Raw genomic sequence first — 20,385 nt, 5'->3', positions numbered from 1 at the left:
CGAGCTAGGAGTATCCTGGCTAGAATATTAATTACAAAACTAAAAATCTAGTAAGTGACTTTTGAATTAACTAGTCTGTATTATCCATATTTACAACTCAGGTCAAGTTATATTTATAATATCCTGTTTTTTGTTTGTTTTTTAATCAAGTAATGGTTCTTCTGAGTGATTGGCATTGACCATGTTCATGGTAGAAATTCACCGGATACAGCTAGTTGAACTCTGGCTGCTGTCAAGAGGGCGTTCAGGTTTGATGGGGCTGGGTTCTGTTTTAACCTGGGGCGTATGGATGCCTGCTTTATGTAGACCATTAACCACCTCTGGATACTAACCCCTACTTGAGGTTGAAAGTCTAGCTTCATGTTGGAGATTAACCAGTATAATCATGATGGCCACATATTTAATTCTGGACTCTTAAAACCTGCATTTGGCCTCTAGCCTGCCTCAACTCTGAAATGAAACCTTCTCACCATTCAGTGCTAATATCAGGGCCCTAGCACTCAGTAAAGAAGCCACATGTCCTTGTCTCTGTCAGCACACATCCTTGTCACCTCAAAAAGCTGGATGATAATAGAAAAAAATATAATAAATAAATTTTTTTAAAAAACTAGATGGTTTCTCAAAAAATGGTTCAGCTCTCTGCCTTTAGATAGCGAATCATCCCTGTTCTCAAGATGGGTTGATGTGACTTGTCCAAGATGACACATCCTTAGGAAGGAAGGATACAGGTCCTTTTCCTCCAAAGGCAGGGCTGTCTGTCAACTGTTCAGACTTATGGGCCTTTGGTTCATACCTATAGGAAACATTTTCAGTAAAAAATAAAAGCTAATTGTTATGATTTTGTAGCTTTATTTTACATTTTTCATGTTTGCATTTACTGTCAGTGACATTTTTATGTCCGTTTTATACTTTGATCCTAACCACAAAGTTTACACAGTTTCAGGGGGAAACATATTTATGGCTTAGCCCCCACTGACTTCGCTGTACCGCCGCTGCTTATTGGGCCTCTTTATCCTTCCTGTCTCCCCTTCTCTATACCTTACGTTCTTTGAAACCTGTTGTAATAAAGCTTGGAGTCACTTCTCCCCGTGCTACTCAAATATCTTATGTTGAATCTAATGAAGAAGAACTTCTAAGTGGCAAAAATACTTTTTTCAATTATATTTCATTGATTATGCTATTATAGTTGTCCTGATTTTTCCTCCTATGCCCCCCTCCACCCAGCAACCCCCACTCCCTCAGGCTATCCCCACACCGTTCTTCATGTCCATGGGTCATGCGTATAAGGCCTTTGGCTACTCCCATTTCCTATACTGTACTGTACTTTACATTCCCATGGCTATTTACCTATTTGTATTTCTTTCTTTTTTTTTTAATATGTTTTATTGATTATGCTGTTACAGTTGTCACAATTTCGTTTCCCTCTGCTCCCCTCCACCCAATGGCCCTCTCCCTCCAGTTGTCCCCCACCTTAGTCCATGCCCATTGGTTGTGCATATAGTTCTTCTCAACCTCTTCCTGTCTATTCCATTCCCTCCTACTATACTTCTTGATTCCTGTACTATTTCCCTCCCTTTTCCCCTTTCCCCTCCCCACTGCCCTCACCCAAAATGTTCCCCATACCTATAGTTCTTTTTCCACTCTCATTGCCTACTTAGTTTGCCTTTGTTTCGATTCCCTAGTTCCTGTTGTTGGTTGTTGTGATGCAGTTTTCATTTTAATGTTCATAGTTTTGATCCTCCTTCTTCTAGACAAGTCCCTTTAACATCTCATATAACAGTGATTCGGATCTGATGATCCTTCAGTTTCACTTTGTCCTGGAAGCACTTTCTCTGTCCTTCTATTCTGAATGACAGCTTCGCTGGATAGAGTATTCGTGGCTGTAGGTTTTTTATTTTCATTATTTTGAATATTTCTTGCCTGCAGGGTCTCTTTTGAGAAATCCGCTGATAGTCTAATTGGGACCCCTTTGTACATAATTCTTTTCTTCACTCTTGCTGGTTTTAAGATTCTCTCTTTAACTTTATTTTTTGACAATTTGATTATAATGTGTCTTGGAGTGGTTCTCCCTGGGTCCAGTTTTTCTGGAACTCTCTGTTCTTCCTGGACCGGTAAGTCTGTTTCCTTCCCCAAGTTCGGGAAGTTCTGCTTCATTATTTTTTCACATAATTTTTCAATTTCTAGTTGTTCTTCTTTGCCCTCTGGCAATCCTATTATCCGAATGTTCGATTGCTTTTAGCTATCCCAGAGGTTTCTGATCTTCTCATTTTCCTCACTTTCTGTTTCCTCTTTCCGCACTGGTTGGTTGTTCCTTCCCTATGTTCTGGTTTGTTGATTTGACCTTTGGCTTTTATTTTCTCACCACTTGTCTCGTATGTGTTTTCGTTTGTTTCAGTATGAGTGGCTTTCATTCCTTCCCTGTCTTGTTCCAGATCTTTTGTTAATTCTGTAAGCCACCTTATCACTATAGCTCTAAACTAAGCCTCAGAAAGGTTTCTTATTTGTTCCTCTGTCAGGTCTCTCATCTGCTGCCTGGTGAGCTGTGTCACCAGGATTTCAGTCGTTGTCTGCTTCATTCTAACAGATTTGTGTTTAGCTTTCTTCCGGTCAGAGCCCCGTGCACTCGTCACTGCCCAGCGACCAGCAGCAATCGGTGACCGGTGACCGGTGGCGACCGGCAACCTTTTTCACTGCTCTGCGGCTCTTTGTGTGGGGGCGGGGGTCCAAGATGGATTCCTGCCATTACTCTCCGCCAAGAGACCAGGAGGCTCGTTCCCCACAGCCTCACGGTCCAAGGCAATGGGGGTTCTGCCTTCCCCAGCGTTGGAATCGCAAGCTGCCGGGTCTCAACTGCAGCCGGGATTGCGCCCCTGGCGTTTCTCGCAGTCCCGCCGCTACTCCCGCAGCTACGTCGGACAGCTCAGCCTGACCCTTCCATCCCGATTCTGATCTCGCCCCTCCTACCCGTCCAGACGAGCACCGCTGGTTTATAACTTTATACGTTGGGCTTCCATGTAGTTTTATTTTCTGGAATTTCTAGTTATCTTTTGTTTTGAGGTAGTTCTATTCCTTCTTAGTTGTAGAGGGAGACCGAGCATGTCAGTCTGAGCCTCCATCTTGGCCAGAAGTTCCTATTTGTACTTCTCAATCCCCTCACCTCTTCACCCATTCCCCACACCCCTCTCCCATCTGGCAGCCATGAAAACGCTCTGCGTATCCATGATTCTGTCTCTGTTCTTGTTTGCTTAGTTTGTTTTTAGATTCAGTTGTTGATTGTTATGTACAAGTATTTATTGCCATTTTGTCGTTCATAGTTTTGATCTTTTTAAATAAGTCCCGTTAACATTTCATAGAGAAATGGCTTGGTGGTGATGAACTCCATTAGCTTTACCTTGTCTGGGAAGCTCTTTATCTACCCTTCCATTCTAAATGATAGCTTTGCTGGGGAGAGCAAAATTAGCTGTAGGTCCCTGCTTCTCATGATTTTGAATATTTCTTGCCAATCCCTTCTATCCTGCAGTTTCTTTTGAGAAATTAGCTGATGTTCTTATGGGAACTCCCCTGTAGGTAACTAACTTCTTTCCTCTTGCTGCTGTTAAGATTCTCTTTATCTTTAACCTTTGACATTTTAGTTATGATGTGTCTTGGTGTGGTCCTCTTTGTGTCCAACTTGTTTGGGACTCTCTGTGCTTCTTGGACTTGCATGTCTAGTTTCTTCACCAAATTACGGAAGTTTTCTTTCATTATTTTTTCAAATAGATTTCCAATTTCTTGCTTTTTCTCTTCTTCTGGCACCGCTGTGATGTGGATGTTGGACCCCTTGAAGTTGTAGCAGAGGCTGCTTACATTATCCTCATTTTTTTCTTCTTGTTCTGATTGGTTGTTTTTTACTTCCTTATGTTCCAGATCATTGATTTGATTCTCAGTTCCATTCACTCTATTGTTTTCCTGTAAATTGTTTTTTGTTTCAATTAGTGTTTCCTCCATTTCTGACTGGATCTTTTTTAGGCTATTGAGGTCCTCATTAAGTTTCTTGAGCATCCTTATAGCCAGCATTTCGAACTCTGCGTCTAACAGATTGCTTAACTCCATTTTGTTTAGTTCTTTTTCTGGAGTTTTGGTCAATTCTTTCATTTGGGCCATGCTTCTTTAACTCCTTATTTTGGCAACCTGCCTGTATTTGTTTCTACATATTAAGTTGAGCTGCTATGACTCCCTGTCTTGGTATCATGGCCTAATGTAGCAGGTTTCCTCTCGGGTCCAGTGGCAGTCTCCCCTTTCACTCAAACCGGGTACTTGAGGTGTGCCCTCCATGTGGGCTGAGTACACCCTCCTCTTGTAGTTGAGCCTTGATTGGTGTTGACAGGTCAATGGGAAGGATTTACCCAGGCCAGTCAGCTACAGGGGCTGGCTGTGACCACTGACCACCAACCGCCACCCTCCATGAAGGATCAGCTGTGCAGGGGCAGGGTGGTGGTGCTCTGACATGAACTGTAGCTGCCCACTGGGTGTGCAGGCTCTGGGTTTTCCCAGGTGGTGCAGGCGCAGGTCAACCCCCACCTGTGTTTTGCCCGAGGCCTCTCTGCCTGAGCTATAAAGCAATCTGAGATGGCTGCTGCTTGTGCTGGGCTTGGAGGTTCCCAGGCGAAGCCAAGCTGTGAATCTAGGCTGGCTGCTGCTAGTGCTGGGCCTGTGTCTGGGAGTTCACTGAGACTGGCTGTTGCTTGTTTGAGAGGGTTTAAGAAGTTGTGAAGCATGAGCCACAACCAGCCGTGGAAAAATCATGGTTAACAGCTTGGGTGGGCCCATCAACTGGGTGGGACAGAGTCTGGGGATCCTCAGGGCAGGGCAAACAGTGTTAACCAGGTTGATGGAGTCTTAGATATGGCACTCACCTGCTGGCTCTGTGGCTCTGCTTGCCTTTCTGCCTGGGAGAAAGCTGTTCCCCAGTTCTTGCCTTGATGTCAGACACTCAGTTCCTCCCTGTGTGCCACTGGTGCCTTTCAAGCTGCTACCCCGGTGCTGGAGCTCGGAGGGAGTGAGTCTGAGTAAGTCCATGTGTGGGTTCTTTCAGAGGAACTGCTTGGGACTCCAAAAGTTTCTTCCACCAACTCAATCCCCAGTGGTTTTTGCAGCCAGAGTTATGAGGACTTATCTTCCTGGCACTGGAACCCTGGACTTGGGAGCCTGGTGTGGGGCTCCGATATCCCAAATTTTTACCCACCACACGTGGGTGTGGGACCAGGCCGTCCATGTGTCCGTCCCTCCTACCAGCCTGGCTGGATGTGGGTTTTTTAACTCCGTAGTGGTCGGACTTCCATTCAACTCAATTTCTGACTCTTCTGAGTGATGGTTGTCCTGTAGTTTAGTTGTAATTTTGGTGTGGTTGTGCAAGGAGGTGAGCCATGTTTACCTATACTGCCATCTTGACTGGAAGTCCAAAAAGCTTTTTAAAAATAGTTTCTAAACATAGTTAGACACATACTTATCGTGATGTGTTTGAAAGAAACAAGTCAGTGAATGTATTCCCTTTTATTTCTTTTGCCGTTCTGAGTGAATTTTTCAAGGGACTTCTTGGGTGTGCTAACTACTTGCCCCAAATTGCCTCCCTCCCAGTTACAGGGAGTGGGGAGGGGACTATGATATTGATAAGGAGAAGTATTGCTAATATGGTTTGGCAGAGTTTAATGTAACTGTGCTTATTACAGTTGACTTAAATCCTCTTTTTAAGTTTCTGCCCTTGAGAAAGAATCTTACTTTTGATATGACAGTAAACAGACTAAAATTTTTCCTGTATGTTTTAATATTTTTTGTAATTTTGATGAAATAATGACTGTTTGTTTAACATTTAAGTCTTGCCTTCTTCCCAAAAGAATTTAAAGTAAATTGAAAAAAAGAAAGAGAATAAAATATATTGAGCGTCTGCCCTATGCCAGGCTCTGTGCTGAATGATTCTCTATGTTACTTCATTTCCTCCTAAGAACAACTATGAGAGGAAGTATGAGCCACATTTTGAGGATGAGATTGAGACGGAGGGAGTGTGACATGGCTAATAAGTGAGGTGAGGGATCCAACCCGGGGCTCTAAAGCTACTACCCATTATGTGGAAAGTGTAGGTGAGCGGTTGTGTACAGGAAAGTTAACATAACAACAGAGTCTTTCCCGTAGAAGGGTCATCCCGGGACAATCTTTGGTTTTAAGGAACAACACAGCATTGGAAAAGGGCAGTTAACATGTTTTATTAGTTGATTTCTATTCTAGAACAATGAGAGGAGCTGCTGCAGTGACCCTGTGAACAGTCATACTCAGATTTCTAGGTTATGGGCCTGCATTAGTGTAAAAGATAAGAATGGAGACTGGCAGGGATAGAGATGTCTGCTAACTATAACCATTTGAACTTTTCTGATCACTGTTTTCTTCTAGAATTTAATTATTTTTATTAAATAGGTCACTAGCTCTCCTTTAGATAGATAATATATGACTACAAACCTTGTCCTTTAGGCTCCAGAAAGATCACCACAAGTAGTAACATTTCAAGGCCAAGAAACCGATATCCTTTCGTTGCCTTGCAGCTTCTGTTCTTGTCAGTGGAACTGAGTTGGGGTCTTCGCAGGCCTCTGACACGTTCAGGTAAGAGGCAGGGACAGCTGGACCAAAGACCGGAGAGAGGTCTTACCTTTTTTAGTCTTTCCCCCAGTTCTGCCCCATATACTCTAGAAATACACACTCAGGAGACTAGGTAATGAGGCCCATGCTTGTGAAGCACCTCTGTCTGTACACATTGTTTTAGAGGCTTCTGGAACCAGGTCTCACTCTTCCTGGCCTGGCTTCACATTCTCTCTGTATTATCCTGTTGTTTGCTTTTTATCTGTCCGTGTGGAAGCCTTCCAAGGACAGACATTGAATGGAAAGGTATTAGAAGGGCCAGGGCAACAAATTTGCAAGACAGACTTGCAGTGTCAGCACACCCCATGAATTACAGAGTCAGACAGGGTCCATTTTTGTCTCTGGTGTCGATACTTGTCATTTGCAAGCACATTTTAGTCCATACACTCACAGATCTCAGCTCATCGTGTGAACTGGGAGAGCAGTTATCTGCAGGGGCTCTGCCCTTTACCAGGGCTCCTGTGTACGTTGCCTCTTAAAGCCCCAGCGCAGCTCCAGTTTCTCGGGGATCTGGAGCCGGGCTTGGGCTACCTAACCCAGCGCCCTTTCCGCAGGACGCCGTCCTCCAGCTCCTTCCTTCCCCTCTCTTGCCTCACCAAGGACTCCTCTTCCTTCATTCTGCTACTGGTGATCCCTTTGCCTTCATCTCATTTTCGTAGGCTGCCAAAGTAAATACAAGCAAGTATTGGAAATCTCAGTTCATGATCCTGAAGGGCATTTAAAAATGGCAGTTTTCATGTGGCACTGTTACATTCTCTTTCTTTGGGAAGCACAGCCCTGCGGGAGCAGAACCTTTCAGTCAATGCATGGTTCATAGACTCCATAGTAGGGAGTCTCTTGTAGCTGGTGCTGTGTGAAAACAGTGAGGGTTCCTCATCTGCCTCGCTGGGTGTGGGTTCTCAGGCTTTTAAGATAACAGAGGTCCCCATGTATCGATTCCATCTTCTCTCCCTGCCTTGTAAGATTTGTAGGGGATTGGAAGCTTTGTCTGGGCAAATCATCATTATGTAGTTACATTAAGTTATTGGCTGTCTGGTTTTGTGCTTATTAAAGTTGATTTAAATCCTCAAAGGAAAATAACTTTTTTCCCCAAATGTGCAGCTTTGTGTGACTTGATTTGGGTTATCCCAGGGCAACTTAAAGATTCCTTGTGATGAGCTGTGGTTTCATCACATTGGGAACCACTAGGAGTATTACAACCCAAGCAGTAAATGGTTTTTACTTATTTATTCTTTTGTCCAGCACGTGGTTTGCTGGAATAATGAATGAATGACAATAAGACATGGTATCAATCCTTCCAGAGAAAAACTTAGAAAAACTTAAGAAGTGTGCTGTGTGTGAGCACCAGCTGCATGACGGGCATTGAACTGGGTTCTTCATGGCCCTGCCCTCAGCTTTACAGTCTGGTGAGGGAAACAACAAGGTGAACGATTTTACCGCACAAGAAGATAGATACATATGTGTGCTGGGGTCTGGGGGCCAGGGAAGGCATCCTGGGCAACAGAAACCTGAAGGATGAGTCGAGATAACCAAGGAAAGGGGAAAAGGGGTTTTCAGGCAGAGTGGATGGCCTCTTGAAGTCCCAATGAGGGCATAGAAAAGAGAGACAGAACAGTACTTCGAAGCAGTGACACTCCATGGGAGTGGCAATCGGGCGGGAAAAGAGGTAGGGACGGGGCCAGGGCTTGAAGGGCCTTGAGAATCAAACCATAAGTTTCAGTTTTATCATATGAACAAGATGAAGCCATTGGCTGATTTTGTGTTTATGAAGTTCACTGCTCATACCTTCTCTCAACATTGCAGGTGCAGCTAGTGCTGAGCAGGCTCCACCCATTATTAAATGTCTGCACCCACTTGCCCCACCCCCCCCACAAAACTAAAAGTAAATATATAGGTTCCAGAAATTAAAAACTAGAGGAATAAGTACAAGCTGACTCCACCACAGCCCAAGGAGACTTCAAACCAAAATAAAGGCTTCGAGAGTTTGGGGTGCTAATACATAAGCACCAGCAAGAAGCCATGAACTAGTCAGCTGGTAGGGAGGGGGGACGTACATGGACTTGAACTATCTGACAGCCTGGAGCCTTGATGGGCTGCATCCTCCGTGGACCTCTGTCCAGCAATCAGTGGAAAGGGCAAGGAAGGAGGCCTCTGTAACCATGGGTAGGATGAAATCACTCACAGGCATAGGCCCAAATATACCAGCGTAATTCAGGAATACTCTGAGAAGTTAACGTAAAAGCTGATCCAAGAGCATTGAAACCATTAGTTTTCAGGTAAAAACAAATGGAATTCTGTTCAAAGAGCTCACTTGATAAGCTAGAGCTCTTGGAACTCCCAAAGTAAAAACAATCTCATTGAAGATGGGCATGAAATTTTAAAAATTACAAAACCCCTGAGAAAACAAATTACCATGAGGTAGAGACAGCAGATTCAATAAGTAGGAAACGAGCATGTGAAAATCTAGAGTTAGGGAACTATCCAAAACAGACTATGGAAATATATAGTAAATATTTTAGGATAATAGAAAAACTAAGCATGGCAGCAATATGATATAGATAATGAAAATGAATTATATGGTCATTGAAATTAAATTCATTTGATGGGCAACAGCACATTAGACACAGCTGTTAAGAGTGGATTGATAATCTTGAAGGTGAATCTGAGGCAGTTCTCTTTAAGTGCAGGAATTGAAAAATGAAGAATTCTTCAGGTTACATGTGAAGATTGTGTCTTGGTCTAGATAGGTCAGGGCCAGGAAGACCAGTGGTAAAACTTGGACCAGTCATTCATTTAACATTTGAGCACCTGTTATGTATCAGTGAAGTGCAGGAGCTAGGGATATCACATTTTTTTAAAGGATTCTATTACAGTAATGCCTTTTAGTAGGTCAATGGCTCAACCAGGGCATTGACAGTAGAGATGAGATGGATGAATTTGGAAAATGTTTAGAAAGTAGAATTAACAAGATCGGGTAAATAACAAAGAGAGCAGAACATAATGGAGAAAAAGACTGATTCTTCCTGTTAAGGAAGGAAGAAAACTTCAAAGTGGAGGTTTATTTATTTAAATGCACATGCAGCTCTGTCCAGAAAGTATCCAGCCGTGTACTATGAAAAATAGAGGCATTTATTGAAGAAGATACAAGAAACATTGTATGTAGGACAATGACACCTCAGTCCCCTTCAAAGAAGGCACCTTGGGACCTCACACAGTTCTCCCAGTCACCATCAACTGCCCATCATATTTTTCTGACTCTCATCGATGGTCTGAAATCTCTTCCTTTTCAGAGGTGATTTTAGTTTTGCAAGAAGCCAGAAGTCACAGGGCACCAACTCTGGGCTGTAGGCGTGAGGCTGAGTCACCTGGGTGATCTGATGTTTCACCAGAAAATTTGGCACAAGCAGGCACATTGTCGTGATTACGCTGACAATCACTAGTTGCCCCATAGCTGCAGCCTTCTGAATCATCCAAATAGTTTCCACAGAGGAATGACCAAGCTTAACACAAAATTTGATGCAGATTTATTTCTGTACTCAGGTATTTTGAATGCGACGGTCACGTGGTACACATATTCACTCAACTACATCTACCACGCCCACTGACTAGTACAGTGAAGTCGACATTGTTCATTGTTCATTGCTCATGTATGTGTATTCCAGTCCACTCTCCTTGGCTGCCTGGTTATATTGATGTTGCTCAAACTGTTCTTGTCACATTAACAATCGCTGGACTTTTTCCAGACAAGCCTCATATTGTGCACTTTATTGTAGGTATTGGAGATTTATGAAAAGCATAGCCCCCAGCTTTAAGGTGTTTCACAGGAAAGATTTAAAATGGCTGTTTGATAGGACATACTGTGATAGAGGTTGCTATGGAAGCACAGTGATTTCTGACCGTGTCTATGGATGGGGGTTGGGATCAAAGAAAACTCCTCAGAGGAATTGAAGCCTGAGCTATGTCTTGAAAGATAAGTAAAGTCTAACCGAATGAAGAGTAAAGAGTCCGAAGGAACAGCGTGTTCAAAAGCCAAACAGCTTAGGGCTTTTTTGTGCTTCACATGCACACAAGTATATATGTGTTTGAAAGGATTGGAGAGGAGGTCAAAGGGAGTAAGATGAAGGTCAGCCTAATATATGCCACTTAGAAGTTTCTGTTTCACTACAAGACAGGGAGGAGTGATCAAAGGTCTTAAGTAGGGACCAGATTTGCCAAGAGCACTCACTCTTGTGACTGGTAACTTGAAGGCAACAAATCTGGAGGCAGGTACCTGGCACTTGGAGGCAGTTTCAGTAATCCAGATGAGAACTGATAAGGACCTAACCTGCAAATTATGGGGATGAAGACGAGGGGACCTGTCAAAAAATAGGAGCACACCATGCAGCACTGAGGGTGGGGTGTGAGTATTCCATGCAGAAGAAACAGCCTTCACACAGAATGGGGGCCTAAAAAGACTTGTAGGAAGATCCACAACACGTTTGTTACAGCCAGGTAATACACAGAAGAGGGTAGGATGTGAAGTATAAAAAATTGATTGAAGGCTGATAGTGAAGAGCTTCATGAGCCATGCTCAGGATTTTGGAACTGATCTTATGAACAGGAAGAAATTATTTTTTAAATGTTGAATAATGCAGCTGGAACTATAATTTAGAAACGTTAAAAAACAGTTACCATTGGGGCGCCATCACTCTTCTGAGCATGTCACAGATAATACTACATTTAATCCTGATAGTAACCACTGGATGAATACCTATTACCTTCATTCTGTAAATGGGGGAACAGGTATGAGGAAAATGGCGAACTTGCCCATGGCGTTATGCCTACGGAGCAGTAGAGCCAGGATTCAAACCCCAGCAGCCTGGCTCCAGGGCTCTCACTCTTAACCTTGCACACCCAGGTGTTGCTTCACCAAGATGCATATCAGGGACACACATGGCATTTCTAAAGATGCTATTGCCCTGATTGACTGAGTCAGAATGTCCAGAAGAACAATGTGTGTTAACTGTGTTTTGCAAAAGCCCCCCAGGTAACTCTTGCTGCCCTTTGCTCACAGTTGGGTACTGCCAGGATCCAGTTAGGAAGTTACGGCAGTGGTCCAGGCGAGGAATGAGGGCCCACACTAAAGCAGTCTCTGGGAAAGAAAAGGAGGAAGCAAACATCCAGAGGTAAAATTGCTTTAATAAGCTAGCAGTAAGCAATGGGAAGGAATCAAAGTTGAATCCAGGGATTACAGAGTTGAGTCTTAACAGAGGGATGATCCAGCCGAGACTGGGTTCACGAAGAGGAGAGGGTTCAGGAGTAAGAATAATGAGTTCAGTTTTGAACGCGGGGATTGGAGTGCCAGTAGGTCTTCCCACTGAAGATGTCTTAACAAGGGGAAAGTTGCTTTTGGGGGTGCCTGTGTGCCCGCCACTGTGCGTGGCTTTCCTCGCCGTTAACTCATTCAGTCCTTGCCTGGGATCGCTGAGTGCTCCCATTTTACAGAAGAAATGAATGCTGGGTATGATTCCCTCCAGAATGAACTTGGATAAGGCCTTCCCTATGTCTTTCAGCCATGCCGATGAGTCTCTTCTGAGAATATATGCCCTGGTCAATAGACATATATTGTAAAACACACGTTAGTCAGTGCCACAGTTTTGAGCAGGTGATTGGGTGTCCTCACCCCTAGCCATTTTCCTTGCGGCTTCACAAGTCTCAGTGAAAAGTGGAAATGCCACCATTTTTTCTAGGAGGTGTGAACCTTGCCTGGGAAAGGAGGTAGGGAGCATCCCTCCAGGCATCGGCCATCCTGTTCCAACTAGATCTGTTCACAACATGTGGTTATAGAGATTAGGGGAAAGGGGACTTGGCAGTTTGAGGAAGTGTTACATGTACCAGATTATGATGACATTCAGGACTGCTGTCCCTGTGTAGAATTTCTTGCTTACACTGTTTGTCTCTACTTCTCTACCCAGGTCCCTAGTGAGAAGAAACTCCTCGAGGTGCCCAGGCTGAGACTGGGGGGTGATGGCAGTGTGAGCTCTAGATGCTGTGAGACCAGCACAGGCCAGACGATGGCTGTGGCCTTGGAACCCGCGGACCAGGATCTTTGGGAAGAAGAGGGGATTCTAACAGTGAAATTGGAAGACGATTTCACCTGTAGGCCAGAGTCTGTCTTACAGAGGGATGAGCCCGTGCTCGAGACCTCGCACCAGAACTTCCGATGCTTTCGCTACCAGGAGGCAGCAAGCCCTCGCGAAGCTCTCATTCGGCTCCGAGAACTTTGTCACCAGTGGCTGAGGCCGGAGCGACGGACGAAGGAGCAGATCCTGGAGCTGCTTGTGCTGGAGCAGTTCCTCACTGTCCTGCCCGGAGAGCTGCAGAGCTGGGTGCGGGGCCAGAGGCCAGAGAGTGGCGAGGAGGCCGTGACGCTGGTGGAGGGTTTGCAGAAACAGCCCAGGAGACCAAGGCGGTGGGTGAGGAGGGGAGTCCTGGTCTGTGTGACGTGGAGGGGACTACTTGCTGGAAGGATGGATTTGGGAGCAGGAGGGCTTCCAGGGCCCCACAAATCACCCCTAAAACCTAATTGGCTCTGCCTTTGGGTCGTGCCTACCTCCGTAAACCCCATGGGGCAGAGGCAGAGGTGGTGTCTGTGTGTGTGAGTGTGACTTTCTGGTTTTGCAATATCTGCCTAGGGACTGTCTTAGTGCCTTGATCAACCCAGGGTCACATGGCTTTGGTTTCCTTTTCTTTGGATGTTGAATCTCTAGTTCCTGGGTGAGGGAGAATTCTGTCACTTCCTCAAAGGGTGTCATAAAGCCTTAGTCACAGATTCCCCACTCAGGACATCAAGGCAGGAAAGGAAACCACAAGGATTTCTGTTCAGGTGGGTTAGATGGAGTAGGTGGGACAGGTGGAACAGGTGGGATAGGTGCTGCAGGTGGAATAGGTGGGATAGGTGTTGTGGGTGGGATAGGTGCTGCAGGCGGGATAGGTGCTGCAGGCGGGATAGGTGCTGCAGGTGGGATAGGTGCTACAGGCGGGATAGGTGCTGCAGGTGGAGCAGGTGGGATAGGTGCTGCAGGTGGAGTAGGTGGGATAGGTGCTGCAGGTGGGATAGGTGTCGTGGGTGGGATAGGTGCTGCAGGTGGGATAGGTGCTGCAGGCGGGATAGGTGTCGTGGGTGGGATAGGTGCTGCAGGCAGGATAGGTGGGATAGGTGCTGCAGGCGGGATAGGTGTCGTGGGTGGGATAGGTGGAATAGGTGCTGCAGGTGGGATAGGTGCCGCGGGTGGGATAGGTGGGATAGGTGCTGCAGGTGGGACAGGTGTCGTGGGTGGGATAGGTGGAATAGGTGCTGCAGGTGGGATAGGTGCCGCGGGTGGGATAGGTGCTGCAGGCGGGATAGGTGTCGTGGGTGGGATAGGTGTCGTGGGTGGGATAGGTGGAATAGGTGCTGCAGGTGGGATAGGTGCCGCGGGTGGGATAGGTGCTGCAGGCGGGATAGGTGTTGTGGGTGGGATAGGTGGAATAGGTGCTGCAGGTGGGATAGGTGCCGCAGGTGGGATAGGTGGAATAGGTGCTGCAGGTGGGACAGGTGCCGCGGGTGGGATAGGTGCTGCAGGCGGGATAGGTGTCGTGGGTGGGATAGGTGGAATAGGTGCTGCAGGTGGGATAGGTGCCGCGGGTGGGATAGGTGCTGTAGGCGGGATAAGTGAAGATGGGAAGGCCAGGCCCTCAGAGCTCTGGTGGATAGAGACAAGGTGGAGGGACATGAGGAAGCAGTGCTGTATCTGACGTCCCTGCTATATTCTGTGCAGACAACCTTCAACAGCTCCTCACATGCCCCAGTGAAACTGGAGTTTCCCTCTTCATCTGGGTCCCTCTGGGAGTTTTTTTCTATTGGCAGCTTCTCCTAAAATAAGCCCTGGTGACAACCAAGACTTTCCTCCTGACTCCATGGTGACTGGAAGTTGGAATTATTCCCAGGTGACTGTCCATGTTCATGGCCAGGAAGTCCTGTCAGAGGAGACGGAGCATCCAGGAGCAGAGCCTGAGTCACCTAGTGAGCTGCAGGATCCTGCGCAGACCCCGAGCCCCGAGGAGTCCTATGAGGAGACCACTCAGAGCCCAGACCTGGGGGCCCCAGCGGAGCAGAGCCTGTGCCGTGACCTGGAGCTCCGGCCCCTGCAGGAGAGCGGTGAAGCCTCGGCAGAAAGAGTTGGGGTGGGGAGGGGGCTGCTTCTCCTGTATCAACGAGGCTGGGTCGATTGTAACAGCAGTAACTCACAGAATCCCGGGTGTACAGAGGAGGCAGTGCTAGCGGGAGTCCCCCGTGAGCAGGGCTAAGGGCTAAGCTTGGAGAGCGGCGTTCTTGGTCATTCTCTTGGCGCCTGCCAGCGTTACGCGGAGTGGTGTTGGGGTCACTTGAGCCGCCCTTGGGCCACTTTCTTGATTCCCTCCTTCCCGCCGAAGACTATGGGGGATGCTCAGCTGCTGGCCACTTGTAGCGGTTGCTGATCTCTGCCTTCTCTTCTTCGCAGAGGTTCCAGTGCCCCAGGAGCCAGGCCTTCCTGAGGAGAGGAGCGCTGGGAACCCAGAGGTGGCGGCCCTTCTGACTGCCCTGTCACAGGTGCTCCCTCACCTCCCACTGTCCACAGAGTGTCAGCCGTGCATGCAGCGGGTCAGACAGGACCAGATTCCCACGCCTTTGGTCCCTTTCAGTTCTCAGCTCTTCCCTGGTCTGTGAGGGGTGGGGCAGTTGCATCTAGTGAGATAAATTGTAATAGTCTCAGTTAGATCTGCAGGCTCCAGAGACTGTATTTGCCACTGACCATGGGGACTCACTGAATGGGATGATTCTGTAGCACACCCTCCAGTACAACTTTGAAGTTGTTTGGTTTTTAGGAATAAACTTGGTAGTTATTTGAGAGCGTGACTGACTGCTGCAGAAGCTGCATGCAGTGCTGTCCCAGGGACTGCAGTCGGCAGGCCACGGCGCGAGCCAAGACTGACTGTGGGCAGGGCCGGGAGTCGGGGCTAAGCTGTGTCGCTGGAGGAAAAAGGAATGGAACTTACCCATGTTTCAGTCCGCAGGTCTCCCTGAGTAACAGGTCCTGTTTATGCTGTGTAGGCTTTGTAAGTGACAAGGGTGATTACGGAAGGTCAGTCAGGGAAGCCGTCCTAGAAAAGATGACTTTTTACAGAATTGTAAATAGCATTGAAGCATCAAATAGGGAGTAAGACAGTTTTTTGTAACAATACCCTCAAGGAGAAGAAGAACATAGTTCTGAGAGAAAGGGAGGCTGGCGGGAGCAGGAGGAGGCCCAGTGTGAAAGGACAGAGGCGGGAAGCAGTGACAGCGGGGGGAACCCACATTTCCCAAGAAGGAGCCAAGGGTCCCCTCTAAGTTCCTTTTGTATCCTGGACGGATTCCACTCGTACCCGAGACCTTCGTCCCAGGAACAAAGCGTGAGGCTCTGTGAGGCATCGTCACGTCGTAATGGCGTCCTGCTGCTGTTTCAGGGACTGGTCACTTTCAAGGATGTGGCTGTGTGCTTCTCCCAGGACCAGTGGAGCGATCTGGATCCAACACAGAAAGAGTTCTATGGAGAATATGTCCTGGAAGAAGACTGTGGAATTGTGGTCTCCTTGTGTAAGGAATTTCAAATGTTTTTAGAATGTTTTGAGCACCGAGATCTTCCTCTTGTTGGAAATTATGGGGGTCTTAGAGCTTAGATTGTATGTACGACACTCCTATGCCTGTCCCACCAAGGAGACGGAAGGATTAGCTGAGGAAGATGATACGCTTCTAAGTTAAGGGGAGAGAAAATGCTTAGAAAGTGGTTGGAAACTTATAAGAAAATAAAGTTAGAATATTACAGCTTTCAGATAGTTGAAGTAAGCGTGAGTTTTTGAAACAAGCAGTAAAAGGTGGAGGTAATCTACTTATTTGAAAATGGGAAAGGAGGGCAGCATTTACAGTTGTGTGACTGTTGAGCTGTAGGGGAAAGGCAGAGGGTGTGCAGGGCTTGGGTGGAGGCGCTCAAGGTAAAGAGACCAAAGCCTGGACCGACCGACCTGCTGGTCCTCTTTTACCACAGGGAGTTGTTTAACCACTCATGATGCCCTGTCTCCCTCTCTTGAACAGCATTTCCAATCCCCAGGCTAGATGAGATCTCCCATGTTAGTGAAGAGCCTTTGGTTCCAGACACCCTAGAGCCGCAAGAGCCAGAAATCCTGAGTTTTACCTACACAGGTGAGGAAAGGCAAAGGGAACTTCCCCCGAGCTGGCAGTGCCTTTAGTCACTGCTGCTCCCTCCCTCGGGGATACCCTCTTTGGTTCTTATAACCTGTTGGGCATTACTACTCTCTCCCTCTTTCAGTGCCAGATTCTTCAGCCTTTTCCTCCTCTTACCCCTCCCAGCATTCATTTGAGGTCTGTGTAATACAACATGGTGAAAGCGGGGCGGGGGGAGGGGGGATGACGACTTTTGGAATTGCAGCTATGCCATCTACTAAGCAGTTCACTTACACCCTAGATCCTCAACTTGTAAAATGAGGATAATAGTATTTGTCCATAGGAAGGCTTTCTGACAGCTTGAGATAATGCAAGACAAGTGCCTGGCCTATCATGGGCATTCGGATAACTGATTATTTCTTCATTTCCCGACCTCCGCAGTTATGAAATATGGGCTTCTTGCTACGTGGTCTGGCCCTTTCAGAACTGTGTTAAAATCCTCCAATGGTGTAGAAGGTGTCACTCCCCCTGTAATTTTCCCTTTTCTCCTCTCACCCTCTCTTCAGGAGACAGGAGTGAAGATGAGGATGAGTTTCTTGAGCAGGAAGATCTGAGTTTGGAAGATATCCACACGTCTGTTCTAGGAGATCCAGAAATCAACCAGACTCCAGATTGGGAAATAGTCTTTGAGGATGATCCAGGTAGACTTAATGAAAGAAGATTTGATACAAGTATTTCTCAGCTTAGTAGTTTAACGAATCTTCAGGACACCACGCCATTCCACTCACTGTTAGGGAAGCATCATGGTTGTTCTGTCTGTGGAAAAACTTTTACATGTAACTCCCACCTTGTTAGACACCAGAGAACTCACACAGGAGAGAAGCCCTATAAGTGCATGGAGTGTGGGAAGAGTTACACACGGAGCTCCCACCTTGCCAGGCACCAGAAGGTCCACAAACTGGGCGCGCCTTACAAATTCCCCCTAAACCAGAAGAATTTGAACGAGGCCTCCCCTCTGGCCCCGGCTGAGAGAACGCCCCCTGTGGAGAAGCCCTACCGGTGTGACGACTGCGGCAAACACTTCCGCTGGACGTCAGACCTTGTGAGGCACCACAGGACGCACACGGGAGAAAAGCCGTTCTTCTGTAATATCTGCGGCAAAAGGTTCAGCCAGAAGTCTGTGCTGACGACACACCAAAGAACGCACCTGGGCGGCAAGCCCTACCTGTGCGGGGAGTGCGGGGAGGACTTCAGCGACCACAGGCGGTGCCTGGCGCACCAGAAGACGCACACCGCCGACGAGCTGTACCTGTGCAGCGAGTGCGGGCGGTGCTTCGCCCACAGCGCCGCCTTTGCCAAGCACCTGCGGGGCCACGCCACGGCGAAGCCCTGCCGCTGCGACGAGTGTGGGAAGAGCTTCAGTCGCAGGGACCACCTCGTCAGGCACCAAAGAACACACACTGGCGAGAAGCCGTTCACCTGCCCCACGTGTGGGAAGAGCTTCAGCAGAGGCTATCACTTAATCAGGCACCAGAGGACCCACTCAGAGAAGACCTCCTAGCTAGGGGCCCGCCCTCGGAGGTCTGCAGTCAGCCCTGACCCAGGGAGGGGCTGCGAGAAGCCTCTGGGCATCCTAGGGGGGCCTTTTCCAGGGAGTCTTCCTGACTTGCCGAGATAGACATAACCTCTCCTCGCAAATAAGAACGACTCACGCCCCAGGCAAAACCTCTCAACTTTCTTTTCCTTGAGTTATTTTGCCCAAAGTATAACCTGAATTGAGGCTTCTCCTTGACGGGAGTGCTCCTGCCTCTACATCATGGGTGTGAACTAGGAGAGTTAGAAGACTTAAGAATTGTGGTTATTCTGTTTTCCCCAAAATGGGCTGTTAGCTATTCTAAAGACTACTTAACGGCCTGAAGTTTAAAGTTGCCCAGAACAACCCTTTAGGTTTCAAACGTAAGGGACCAGCCTGTAGGACTCCATCCTTATTGGGCTCAGATCTTAAAGCACATAGCCCTGAACTCAAGGTCAGATACTTGCATCCTGATTACTCTGCCACCCGGTCCCAGGATGACTACACAGCTCACTGATTCACTTCCTCACCATGCACTTTCCTTGATCCTGGGGAGAGCTGGGAGAAGTGTTTGATGGGCGAAAACCTCAAAGCTGCTTCACATGGACCTTGTCAGGGTGCTCCCTTCCCCGTGGTCAAAGTCATGCCAGGTGCCAGACACTGCTAGAAAGGAGGACCTAGTCAGAAGCCTATTTCCTTGTGTGGTTTTATTCCTGTTAGAATTCTCATGCTGTTTGTTAGCCTTCCTGCTGTCCTGCCTGTCTCTTGGTTTGTCCCTAGCACTTTTCCTACGACAAGTGGGATGTAACATTTGGGTGCCAAGGGGTTTAGTAAAGCATAATGAGAGAGCATTTACATTCCCACATGTGTACCAGCCCACCCACCGACCCTCTTCACAGGGGTCTGAGGGAATTTTGGAAGAGTCAGCTGACAAAGGCAGTGTTAACCATAGAATCGTGATTGGCTGGGTCACCTCATTTACACGAAGAAAACTGCAGAGGGGAGATGGGGTAGTGGAAAGGTTAAGAAAAAGCTGTTGCTGGCCAAGGCCATCAAGACTACCCTCTTGACACTGCGCCCCTATCACCCTGACCCTGGTTCTCTGATATCAGGGAAAGGTATGAATGCCAGCTGCTGGGACCCTGAAGAAATCACCAGGAGTGAATGGTTTTCATGTATTTGCCTTGGTTGCTTTTTCTTAACGTGATTTCACTTTCATGTAACTAAGAACTAAATAGTAGTGTTTTCATGGCCCAGGGATCTCTGTGGCCTGATAAAGTTTCCATGGAAATGAGGCTGAAGAAGGATGAACATCACCTGCTTTGATTGTGGGCGTGGCGAGGACTGGGGAGACTGTCCTCCGTGACTGGAGCACAGAGTATGGGATTAAAGCATGAGAAGGGAGACATCGTCTCTGCCTGGTTTCTGCTCTGTTCCTCAACCCACTGTGTGCCAGTGTCCCCCAGAGGCATGCAGGCGGGGCACAAGGCCCCAGCCCGGACAGCCCAATGAGGAAACTCACTTTGGTCAGTAATGATATTTTAATTAACTAGTTTGGTTTTAATACCAGTCAGCTGTTGTCCTCTAGAAATATACATGTGAAATAAGTAAAAATAACACTGGCAGCCAAGTTCTTTGGTTTCTGAAACTCCATTTTACAGTCACTTTCCAGGGTTTCAGGTTCCTGAGTCTTCTGAACATCGTTTATACTTACAAAGAGATCAGAGGGTACAGAGTAGTTATCCATGAGGGTAGAAGGCTTGGCGTATTTAGCAAAGCCACAGGTGGGATGTATGCACACAGGTAAGACCTGACCCTGGAGTTTGCAGAAGAGACTCCTAGTATGCAAACATCTCTGAACCCATAGGTCTACACGATTTGTTCTTGGTAGCATGTCACAGCCTCAAAAGATAATTTCTTTTAACTA

General features: G+C 47.2%; 1 protein-coding gene across 2 annotated transcripts; it reads left to right on the top strand.

Annotated features, from left to right (window-relative positions):
- Positions 1–12,626: 12,626 nt before the first annotated feature.
- ZNF202 (zinc finger protein 202) lies at positions 12,627–20,083 on the top strand. Of its 2 annotated transcripts, none has more exons than XM_090291917.1 (6): positions 12,627–13,121; positions 14,635–14,845; positions 15,189–15,277; positions 16,171–16,300; positions 16,796–16,903; positions 17,452–20,083. In XM_090291917.1, exons 1-6 carry the CDS (start codon positions 12,720–12,722, stop codon positions 18,444–18,446), a joined length of 1,935 nt encoding a protein of 644 aa, XP_090148043.1. In that variant the 5' UTR covers positions 12,627–12,719; the 3' UTR covers positions 18,447–20,083. The 2 variants fall into 2 exon arrangements, with proteins under 2 accessions (XP_090148043.1, XP_090148044.1); XM_090291918.1 differs by having other exon boundaries at positions 12,809–13,117.
- Positions 20,084–20,385: the final 302 nt, after the last annotated feature.

This window comes from Furipterus horrens, unplaced genomic scaffold (assembly GCF_987537825.1).
Source record: "Furipterus horrens unplaced genomic scaffold, mFurHor1.1.pri manual_scaffold_11, whole genome shotgun sequence".
Taxonomy (NCBI): domain Eukaryota; kingdom Metazoa; phylum Chordata; class Mammalia; order Chiroptera; family Furipteridae; genus Furipterus; species Furipterus horrens.
This window is presented reverse-complemented; position numbering and strand designations above follow the sequence as displayed.